The sequence below is a fragment of the Balaenoptera acutorostrata genome, chromosome 13, assembly GCF_949987535.1.
Source record: "Balaenoptera acutorostrata chromosome 13, mBalAcu1.1, whole genome shotgun sequence".
Lineage (NCBI taxonomy): Eukaryota > Metazoa > Chordata > Mammalia > Artiodactyla > Balaenopteridae > Balaenoptera > Balaenoptera acutorostrata.
Window position 1 is genome coordinate 940,499 of NC_080076.1, and position 11,545 is coordinate 952,043.

An 11,545-nucleotide genomic window follows, 5' to 3' on the forward strand; every position below is an offset into this window, starting at 1 on the left:
CAGATGGCAGGGACACTGCGCCGGTCCCCCCAGCTGAAAGAGGGCCCCAGACCCGGGCGCTCCGGGGAGGAGTGAAGGTGCCCCAGACCTGCACCCTCGCTTCTGTGGCCACCCTGCGCTTTGAGCCCTTTCCTCCACGTGAAGTGTGCAGACCATCCGGCATTCGACGAAGAACGGACTTCATTTTAAAGACACGTCATCGACTCCAGGAGGGAAGCCCAGGCAGGACGCCGATGGGAAACATACAAACTGTGCACAAAGCCCAGGCCCGGGGAGTCTGTAGGCGCCCTCTCCCCCGGCACCCGGAGGCCTTGGGGGGCCTTGAAGGGGGTTTAGTGGACACCCACACTTCCTGCCCAGCTAAAGAATACTATGCAAACCTGTCATTTATTTTAAGAGATACAGCTCATCCCACCGCTGAACTACCACTTGTTGGCAGGAAGGTAATTCCAAGAATTAAAACAAATCCTAGCAATCAGCTGGGGGCCTCCCCACCACCTGTCCACAGGACACAGCCACATTCGTGGTCCCGAGCCCGAGTCGTGGAGGGTATCTGAGAGCGTGCCCACCCCTGCCCCCGGCCCCCAGAGGGAGATGGAGAGCAGGGGGTCCGCTGACTCCCAGGGCATTCCAAGGGGGGCCTTTATTTAACCAAAGTCTGTCAATAATCGTGATGCAACGAGGAAGAGAAAAACATAAGCCTTTATAAAAACACAAAAAAGACCCCCTAAGCATGAGTTTTCCTTAATTAAATAAATTACATAGCAAAAGCCTTAAGTGCCTGAACTTGATTCTGAGCTCAGCCAGAGTCCGGTGATGGAAGTTCTCCCTTTTCGGACAAAACGCGTACAGGTAGGTCCCGGCCTGCCCAGGGCCTGCCTTCCTGCTGGCGGGGGGCGTCTCTCCCCTCCCCTCATCCCTCCCAGCTTCCACTCAATTTCCTACCTAAACCGTATTCAAATCTGAATTCTTTACCTATTCAAAGGGATTACATTTACCTGGGATGAAAACATTTCCAGCAACTTTCCTGACAGCCCTGAGACGCTCAGGCTGATGCGTGTCACATCGGCGGCCCCTGGAGAGCTCCGCACCCGTTACCCCCAGTTTCTGCTGCTGCCTCCAGAGCCTGGCTGCCTGCCCAGGAGATTCATCAACTTACAGCGCAGGAGTCTAAGCAAATATTGGGGAGCGCTTATTCAAAATGGCTTAATGTAGTGGACATTCGTGAAAGCGTGGCTCATCTCTGAAGCCATGCCTCCTCCAGGCCCCCGGCGGGGGCGGGCGCAGAGATGGACGCCAGCGTGGGGAGTAGGGGTGCCTGGAGCCCGCGGACCGCGCATCAGCTCCCGGTGGGTCCAGCGCCCACCGCGAGCCCCATCCTCAGCTCGTTCAACAGGCCAGAGCTGGCAGAAGTATTTCCTCTCGTTCTGAAAACTCATTTATTTCAGAACCACACAATCGTATCATCTCTGCACAACCACCAAGGAAGTCGATCCGTGTCCTTCCACCATGGCCGGCTGCATCTCAGCAGGCTCCCGACCGCTCAGGCCCCTGCCCGGCGACATGGGGACCCTCTGCCCGTCAACATGGGGACCCTCTGCCCGTCGACATGGGGACCCTCTGCCCGTCGACATGGGGACCCTCTGCCCGTCGACATGGGGACCCTCTGCCCGGCGACATGGGGACCCTCTGCCCGTCGACATGGGGACCCTCTGCCCGTCCTGGGCAGCAACGGGGACGCGGAGCACACTGCTGGCTGCGCTCTCACCCCGCACACGGCGGCCGTCTCACCAGAGACAGTGGGTGCCACCTCGCCCCTGCCCACGCCCCCCGTCTGTCACAGACCCTGACAGGGAGCCCGCCACGGCGACTTCTGTCTTTCATTGTACGGAACATCCCCTTCAGCATTTGCTGGGGTTGAACCGTAGGACACGAAGCTAGAAATAGAACTGGAAGCAGCCTGGCAGCCAGGCCTCCAAACGCCCCGCCAGGCCTCCTCTCCCCAGCCGTGCGCGCTGCCCCGGAGGCAAGATTATACTACGCAGGTAGTGGAAACAAAACAAAACAAAACAAAACAAAACAAAACAAAACAAGAAAGACGCTCCACGCCAGGACCTTCCTGTCGGGAGCTGTTTACTGGGCAGGGCAGGAGGGCACCACCGAGGGTGGCCAGGCCCGTGGGTGACAGACAGACGCAGCTCTGAGGGCACCGGTCACCCCACTGCCTGCCAGGGAGATGATTTCCAAAGGCAACAAGCAGCCGTCCTCACAGGGGCCCCCTGCGCCCCGACGGGGACGGGCTCCGACGCCCCAGCCTCACTGCCTTAGGTCTTCACCTTCCAGGCCCCGCGTTTAAGGAATTAGAAACACCCCGTGGCCATGAGTCGCTGTGGCCTTCCTCTGACAAACATCACAGAGAATGGTAACGTCCTCTGGGACGAAGCCCCCCGCTGGTGGAAACATCTCTGGAACTTTGGGGCTGCTGAGTTGAAGGTGCGAGGGCAGTCACCTTGCTAAGAGGCCAAGGGGCCGCCTGCGCTCCGGGTGCTGGGCCCGGGCCCTCCCCGCCTGCGCCCGGGCCCCGCGCCCTCCTGTGCAGACACGCGGGCCTCTGGGGCCCCCTCGCCATCACCATCACCACCGCTGAGGAGGGAACTGAGAATAAAAACGCCCCCAAATCTTCACGTCATCAGAAGATGCCCCCTTTCACACGTGAGCCCTGAAACGCCATCCTGCACAGTGAAGGCGGCGGCGAGGGACCTGCCCTCGAGGCCGCCGGGAGGCCGAGGCCCGGCCCATTTCCTCCTGAGTTGCCAGGGCGACAGTCCCCAGCCGGGCGGCCAAAATAACTTAGAAAACAGGAGCCCCGGGCGGGCGGGAAGCAGGGCCACGCCCGCCGCCCGGCTGACAGCAGAGCAGCTATTTCCTGAGACCCAGAGAGAAGCCGGAGGCCCTCTGCCTGCTCCCCAGAGAGGGAAGCCCACCGCCCAGCCTCCTCCCTAGAGGGGCCGGGAGTGGCCCCGGGAGGGCAAACAACGCCCAGCCCAGCCCAGGGCAGATTATTTTTAAAATTCTCTTTTCTTTCTCCCAACAAATGGCGGCTGTCTCTCCGCACCTGCCGAGTGCTCTGGAAATAAAGAACCCCGGGACCCATGGCCCCTCGAACACCTGGGTGCCACGCGTCCCAGCGCAAGAGGTGGCGGGAGGGACAGGGTGACAGGTGAGAAGATGCCGCTCTCAACTCAGAGAAAATCGTGACAGGGACGAGGGACCCCAAGGTCAGGGCTGGCCGTGTCCTTTTGAGAAAGTGCCCACTTTTGGTTCGGTATCATCTCTAAGGCTCTGCGTCAGCTCGCTTCACAATTGATCTCAGAATTAGTCATTCATTCATTTATTTCTATGCAGGTTCATTCCAGAAATAATGTGAAGTCACTCCTGTCACCCATTAAGAGCTGAAGAATTTAATAAAACAATGTAATCATGAACTTAATAATTAATAGTTACAATGTAATGTTAGTAACTAATAAGAACAAGAAGAAAGTACTTTGTTCATAATTGCCAAAACTTAGAAGCAACCAAGATGTCCTCTGCTAAGTTGAATGGATAAATAAACTGGGGTCCATCCAGACAAGGGAATATTATTTAGCACTAGAGCCATCAAGTCACGAAAAGACATGGAGGAGACGTAAACGCATGTTGCTAAGTGAAAGAAGCCCATCTGAAAAGGCTGAGCACGGTGTGTCCAACTACAGGATGTTCTGGAAAAGACAAAACTGTGGACCCAGTGAGCAGATCAGTGGTGCCAGGGGCTGGGGGAGGGAGGGAGGAACGGGGCGAGCACAGAGGATGTTTAGGGCAGTGAAAACACTCTGTATGACCCCATGATGGTGGGTACGTGTCATTACACATCTGTCCAAACCCACAGAATGTACAATACCCAGAGTGAACCCTATGTAAACTACAGACTTTAGGTGATGATGTGTCAGTGTAGGTTCATCGACTGTAACAAAGGTACCATCTGGTGGGGATGCTGATAGTGGGGGAGACCGTCCCTGTGTGGGGAGGGGGAAATCTCTATACCTTCCACCCAATTCTGCCGTGAAGCTAACACTGTTCTCAAAAAGTCTTAATAAAAAAGAAAAAAGTATGTGTGTTTCTCACGTAAATAGATAAGAAGGAATGTTTTCTATCAACTTCTTCCTAACACCATGACAAGGGGAAGGAGCCCTTTCCATCTCTGCCCAGAGCTCTCTCCAGCTGCCCTTCCCCCAAAGCCTGGTGAATGCTGGGCCCCAGCTGCCAGCACCCCAGAGGCCTTCCTGCAGGAGGCTTTAATGGGACTGTGGTCCCTGGAGGTTGGGGTGGGGGCTGTATGCTTGGCAGTGAGGCTGAAAACGCACCTTGAGAGTGCTACTCAGCTTGCTGTCGGGGGAGCAGACGTGCAAAGAGACAGAGGGAGGCCGTGAGGCTGTCCCCAACCCTGGGAGCTTCCCAAGCACCAACGGGGCAGCAGAGCCCCTGAGGACACAGGACGTGCGTGGCAGTCCCTGTCCTGGACTGGCTTTCACACCCTGAAGAGGTCAGGAGTGCGGTCCACACGTCACCAAGCCTCTCATCAAAGATATTTGCTAAATAGACTGAAAAGGGGGTTGGATACCAAGGAAGAAAGTCTTCCGGTGGAAACAACCCAGGAAGCCCAGCCAGGACCTGCGCACAGACAGCCGAACCCCAGCAAGTGCAGAAGGCCTTCAGGGCCTGTTTCTCCACTTCCGGCCCCGGATCTGTTCAGACAACTGCCTCGCTCTCCCACCCTCGCCTGCCTGGGCTCCCCCTGACCCAAAGGCCTGGAGGCGGCACAGCCGAGGAAGAGGAAAAGAGAAGACGTTTAGGGAGGACAGATCCAAGCAGCCTTGGCCTGGTTGGAACATTTATTTTTTTAAAAAATAACGGGCAGGACGTTGCCCTTTTAAAAGAGGGGCAGTGAATGATACGGAAAATATTAGACAGTCATTGCAGAGATGGGCGCCCGCCGGTGCCAAGTGCGCTGGGCTCAGCTTCACCACTTCACCGCCACGTGGGCAGGGACAGAGAGAACATCTTGAAGACAGACACAGAAAGGGGGCCGACAGGGGGCAGAAAGACAGGTCGGGGAGAGCCAGGCTGCAAGGAGGGGGCTCTTGGTTCCCTCCACGCAAGGCGGCACCAGGCACAGGCTGGGTCTTCCAGTAAAAGGGGGCGTGATCACTCAGGGGCTTACTCTTATCCAAGAGCACACACCCTGGGGGGCTGGAGGGTTCCTTTATCTTCTGTTTAAGTAGAACCTTTATTTTTGACCGAGAAAAGAAAACGAAAGAAAGGAAAGGCCCGGGGAACTTGGTGGTCCGAGGTACCGGAGGCTAGTTCCATTGGAACTTTTCCGGGGGGGGCGGGGGGAGGAAGGAGGCTTCAGCGCTGAGGGCACGGGGAGCGGGCGGGCAGACTTGGGGGACTCGTGGCCCCCGCTCCGCCGGGACGTCCAAGTCCAGGGCCTGGCACACTGTCCCCTGGCGGGAGCGGCGCCCCGCCCTAAAGAGGAGGCCCCTCCAGCGGGAATGCGCTCAGGGCTCAGCTGGAGTGCGGCCCCGAGCCTAGCACACTTGGCCGGGGGATCTACCGACTCCAAAGGAGCCTCCCTCGCCACCCCCGCTCGCCCCTCAACTTGACCCGCTGGGGAGGCTATGGGCGCTGCCCCCGCCCCTGGCGCCGCGGGGGGTCGGGGACGGGAGACTGGGGGGCGCCCCAGGGCAGAGGGGCGGGAGCCGCGGCGCGCCTCCGGGCCCGCCCCTCCCGCCGCGGATCCGGCCCGCCCGGCCCCGCGCCCCCGCCCTGCGCCCCGGGCCCGCGCGGACCCACCTGCGGTGGCCGCGGCGGCGCCCTCGTCGCTCTGGTTAAACTCGAAGAGGAAATCAAAGTCGAACTCCTGGTCCTCCTCCAGCCCCGTCATGTTGGGTCGGGGGTCAGAGATCAGAGGGTCAGGGTCGGGGTCCGAGGTCAGGGGTCCGGGGTCGGGGTCGGGGTCCGAGGTCAGGGGCGGGATCGGATTCGGGGTTCGGGGTCTGGTCGGGGGTCGGGGACCTGGGTGGGGTCCCGGGTCGGGGTCCGGGGTCGGGATCTGGGCTGGAGTCGGGCGGGGTCCGGTGTCAGGAGTCAAGGCCTGGGTCGGGGTCCTGGACTGGAGTCAGGCTGGGGTCCTGGGTCGGGGTCGGGATGCCGGGTTGGGGTCGGGGTCGGGGTTAGGGGCCTGGAGGGGGTCCGGTCGGCGTCCGGGGTCGGGGCCCCGGCCGCGGGCACCTGTGGTCGAGGCGCCCGGGGCTCGGCTGCGCCCTGCGCTCGGCCGCGCGTCCTCGGGTAACGTGACTCCCGCTCGCGCCCCTCCCCCCGGCCCTCCCCCGCCGCGCCCCTCCCCCCGCTGTTTCCGGGTTTACATAAACAAGCAGCTTGCCGGCCGCCGGCTTCCGAGTTTTAAATAAACTCTCCCCGCGAGCTGGAGCGCACGCCTTTCACTGGTGTCCCGGCTCCCGGCGCCCACACCCACGCCCGGGGGCCCCCAGGAGGCTCTCGGGGTCCGGACCCCCGCGCGAGCGAGACCCCCAAGTGCCCCCCGGGTCCGCACTCCGGGGGATACGCGTGCGCCGGGGACTGGGGGGAGGGGACACGGAGTCCAGCCACCTCCGTCCGCCCCGCCGCCCGATCGCCCCTGCGGCCGGAGCCGGGTGGGCAGGGGCTGGGGGCGGGCGAGGACGGGAGCCGGCGGTGGACCCCCGCCCGCCTGCAGCCTCACTCCGGGGAGGCGGGCACAGCGAGCGGTGCCGCCTGGCTGCACCCGGAGACAGAGGGGCGCGAAGATCAATACCTGCGTCCCGAATTGCTGCTGACGCCGCACCAACCTACTGAACGTGCCTAGAGGGGCCTCCCAGCTGCCGGGCCCCTCGTAGGACGAGGATCAGCCCGTCTCGGTTGCTGCCGAGTCTACAACGCGCACGTCCAGCCGAAGCCCCGCAGCCTGGGCCCGGAGCAGAATTCCCTGGACCGCAGGGCTCGCTTTCAAAGGAGCAGCTTCTTCCCCAACCCGCTGCGGAAGAGCAACGAACACAGGGAACACCGTTTTCCAGCCCCCCGAGCCCGAAAGAGGAACGTGGGAGGTTGCTCGGGGCTGGGAGCGCGCTCTCCTTCGCACCTTGAGGCCGGGCTGCTGCTCACGCCTGCCGCCTTCCACTCGCAGGCTGATGCCCAACGGGCAGCCCTTCCTCTTTGGGACCCCGTGCACTTTAGCCCCTCAGAGTCCTGAAACACGCGTGCAAATGCCTGTGCGCGCACAAGTAGCCTGCCAGCCACCCGTGAGTGACTCCAAAGCTTTCTCAGGTTGAGGGAGACCTCGCGGGGGGGGGGGGTGTGTGTGTGTGAAACCCAAGGCCTGGACACAGAGCAGCCCGTCTGCACAACATCAGTATAAAAAGCTAGGCCCGCCTGAGCACCAACTCTCCCCAGGACTTTCTCCCAGGTGATTGTTCTAACTTCCCCGAGAATCTTGGCACCCTGTGACACCAGCATCTGGAAGAGCAAGAGAATGGTGGCCAAGACGGCGGTGTGAGAGCATCAGCCACGTGGGAGGGAGTCGAGTGGGAAAGGAGGGGGGTGCACAAGTGTCCGTTTCTGCAACTCCGCTGCCAATCAAACGAGTCCTGCTCCCTGCCCTGCAGGCCCTCTGGCCCCGTGGGGATTGCTTCTTCCGGAAGCAGATAACCTGGGAATCACGTGACCCCTCCCCCAAACCTTTTCCCTCTCATGACCCTTTCCAAATCGCTGGTTTTCTCCAGTGATAAACTATAGTTCACTTTGGCCTGATTTAGTTTCTAATAATAGTTCTATCTTTGAGATGTATGTTGGAGGGCTGTTTTGTTTTAGTTTGCTTTTCTTGCTGACCTTCAGGCAAATGGAAGTACTGTTTTCCATTCAGAAGCCACAACATTTCATTTTCTCTCTTTTTGGGGATTTTTTAAAGTTCAACCACCTTCTCACCCCCACCAAAAATTTACACACAAACAACAGCCTCTACCGTCTGTTTAGACTAAAACTTCTCGCTCAACTGCTCTGTCCAGGAGAAAGTGGGTTTACCCTTCCGGGTGCAGCCGAGCCCCCCAGGGTCAGGACTTGGGTCTGCTTTATCCTAAGGCCGAGCTGATCCCCACCTAGTTTCAGATCCCCAGCCAAGGTAACCGGAGAGGGTGGCCGTTTTTTACCTGCTCCTCTTACCAGCACCCCCTGTTGTGCCTTTCGTCTTGTAAATGGTTTGCAGCTATTTGCCAATTCAGCAGACACTCCCGTCTTGATGGAAATGTTTAGCTGGCACTTCCTGTCAGAGGCTGCTGGTGTGCACCGGGCCCAGAACTCCAGCCCTGGGTGTGATAGAGCAGCAGGGCCTTTTCTAATCTGGATTAGGAAGCAACGCCACGAAGTTAAGTGGCAGGAGAACAGCGCAGGCTTTGTTCCGTTCTGGAGAGCCCCGGGCATTCTGTGTGGAACAACCTCTGAATGGGTGGGTGGGTGTACCTACAAGGCCTGCATTTCTCTGCATTCCCCACGCAGAAGAACAAGCACAGGGCCTTCCCAAACAGCAGTGCCTAATGAGCTTTTACCAGATGCTCATTAAACTGGAGGAAAGCGCTGGGGAATCCCTGAGATTCTCAGATGGGCAACTAAAGCCCAGTCGGGCCTGCGGGGGAAGGCCAGATCCATTCCGCCAGCCCTCGGCAAGGCAGGCGTGGACCTGCAGGCACGGCTCTGCCTCTCATACCCTGTGCCTGGCTATATGAAGGATTAGATCATACTTTCTGTTTAGCCTAATTCTGTAGTCCTTATAAATACACCAATATTTGTTTAGTCAAAGGGCATCATCACGTCTGGCGTGCTGCCTCTTAGCAGGGACACCTTCAAATGCATTTTCTTAAGCTGGAAACATGACAAATAACCACCACCCCCATAGATGCCTTTTCCTCTTGTAAGAGAAAAAAGATTCTTTATTGCAGACAGACCACCGACTGTTGAAGTAAAGAAACCTAAACTTTGAAAGACTCACATTTTTAAAAAGCAGTGATAAGAAACTTTGAAATAAGTGTCAAGGATGTAAAATCAAAATCTCGACAACTTTTAAAACTTTTCTAACAGTAAGAGCTTGTCCTGTAAACGTTAACCTGCTGTTTACGTTTTAACATTTTCTAAATTGGGATGAAATGGTGAGAAACAAGATACATCTTCCTCCCTTGATAAAAATACTTAGAAATAACATAAGACACCAAGACACTGACCCCATACTGATGTTCTTATATTGAATGTATGGTCTTGAGCTCACGTTTGCTAAAGATAAGGAAGTTCTCCCGAGCTGGCAGTCTTTGAAAACTGCAGTTGTAATGCAAGAGGGGCCGTCATATTTATTAGAATCGTGCAGGAGACAGTAGCATTTACTTCCTAGTGCTCCCCATAAGGGTGTCTGCCCTACAGAATATGAGTACTCATCATGCATTGGCAGGCTAGGCAGTTTTCTTAAAATAATTTAGACAAAGTACTTCAGGGTTGATACGGCATCTGGAAAGGTGTCTCCCAGTTTCCATCGTGGTCCCGAACTAGGGTGCTAGTCACCCCTTTCGGAGGCTATCTTCAGACACCTTCAGGAACGCCGTAGGAACTCCGGGCTGCTTTGGTCAGGGGTGGGAGGGGTGCTGAGAGGGTGCGGGTGAGGGGACTGTGGACCTAAGACCGCACGCGGGAGGGTCGCAAGCGCACCGTCAGTAGTGGCGGCCTCGCCATCACCAGCCTTCAGGGCAGGGCAGACACTTATGCCATCTTCGTGACTATGAACAAGTACCTTGAAACTCTTTTCAAAACTGTCCCGGAACATCTACGGTTGGAACTCTCAAGTCTCTAAGATTGCAAACTGTCTTGAATCAGGGTCTGTGCCCGACCGCTCCTTTGGTGGCTTTTAGTCCTGCGAGTCGAGCCACCGGCGGGGCAGCGCCACACGGAGCGGTTCGTGGGGCCCAGCGCCTGGAAGGAATCTGCCACCGATTCAGCTCGTGGAGGGGCGCAGAACACCGCCCCCCCCCCGCAACCTCACTGTACGGCTGGTCTTCCTGGGGCCTTGCCCCACGGGGGAAGAAACCGGCCATCCCTCTTTCCCAGAGAAACCTCGCTGCTTTCCAAAGTGTCCTTCCTTCGTGGTTTTGACGGCCCTAACCTCGCCCCGTCCCCCAGCCGCCTGCATTTGAACTGAGTTTCTATAGCCGGAGCAGCCGCGAGGCTGCACCAGCGAAGGCCAAGTGCGCGCACTCAGCGCTAGAGAAGAGGAGACACCTATTGGCAAGAAGGCGCGCTCGAAATCAGGGCTGCTCTGGGGAAACACCAGGGGGACACCGCTTCCCAATCTGTGCAGCGCGCCCGCCGCGCGCCCGGCCGCCCGCGCCCCTCCCTGCGAGCGGACCCTGGACCGGCCTGCTCGCCCCTCCGCGGGCCGGGACCCAGCCGGGCGCGGGCCGCACGGGCGCCGGGCTCAGGGCGCGGGGCCGGGGGCCCCCGGGGGCCGCGGCGGGGGGCTGCGGCCGCTCCGGCTTACCTTCCTCTGCCGACTTCATGGTGCCGCCGGCGGGCGCAGAGGGCCCCAAAGTTTCTCCGCTCCCGCAGACTGCAGCCGGAGGGCCGAGTGGAAACTTGGAAGGGACTGGAAAACTGGTACTTGGCATCCACGCGGCGGCGGCGGCGGCGGGAGGAGCAGGAGGGGGAGCGGGGGGCGCGGGCGTCTTGCGCCGCCGCGCGGGGCCGGGTCTCCCGAGGAAGGACGCCTCTCCCCCGGCGGACGCGCGCCGGCCCGGGCTCAGCGCCGCGCGCCCCGGAGAAACGTCGTGAGGGGCGTGTGCGCGCGTGGCGGGGCCGGGCTGCGGCGGCCCCGGGAGCCCGGCAGGGTGACGGGCGGCGGGGGCTCGGAGGTGTGCGCCCGCGCCCGCTCCCCGCGCCCGGCCGCCCTCCCCGGCGCGGTGACTGACTGTGCCGGCGAGTTCGGAGCCTCTGAGTCTCGCTCTGACGCAGGGCCGCGCTCTGCCTCCTGCCTTTTTAAAGCTGGAAAACACCTCCCCCGCCTCCCCGCCGGCCCGGCCGCTCCCGCGCCCCCTCCCTGCCGTGACATCACGCCCCCGCCCGCCCGAGCCGGCGCTGGGCCCGGGGGACCAGCGGCCGAGCGCCCGCCCCTCCCCGCGCCGGGCCGCCGCTCGCCCGGCCCGCGGGGCGCAAGGGGGGCGGGCAGGGGCGCACCCGGCGCACGGCCCGGCCCGGACGCCTGGGTCCACGCGGGTGTCCTGAGAGAGCCACACTCCGCTTTAATGAGGGGGCGGGGAGGGGGGCCGGAGACGAGGGGGGTGCCAAGAGGGCCCTGCATGCTGAAGTCATTATGTAAAATCGCAGGCTTTCCCTGCTGTGGAAATTTGGAAAAGCGCTTCCACTGGCAGGCCCGAGAAAGGAA

At 60.0% G+C, this 11,545-nt stretch overlaps 1 protein-coding gene across 3 annotated transcripts in view; it reads right to left on the reverse strand.

The window, feature by feature from the left end:
- NFATC1 (nuclear factor of activated T cells 1) overlaps positions 1-11,169 on the reverse strand; it is a 102,630-nt gene extending 91,461 nt beyond the window's left edge. Inside the window, exon 1 of one of the 3 annotated variants that reach the window (XM_057526759.1) lies at positions 10,646-11,169. In XM_057526759.1, the coding sequence (XP_057382742.1) occupies positions 10,646-10,772 (127 nt within the window). In that variant the 5' untranslated portion in view covers positions 10,773-11,169. Of the gene's footprint in view, positions 1-5,892; positions 6,375-10,645 lie in introns of those variants that run through there. The other 2 variants (XM_057526761.1, XM_057526760.1) reach the window with 2 other exon arrangements.
- Between the last annotated feature and the right edge of the window lie 376 nt (positions 11,170-11,545).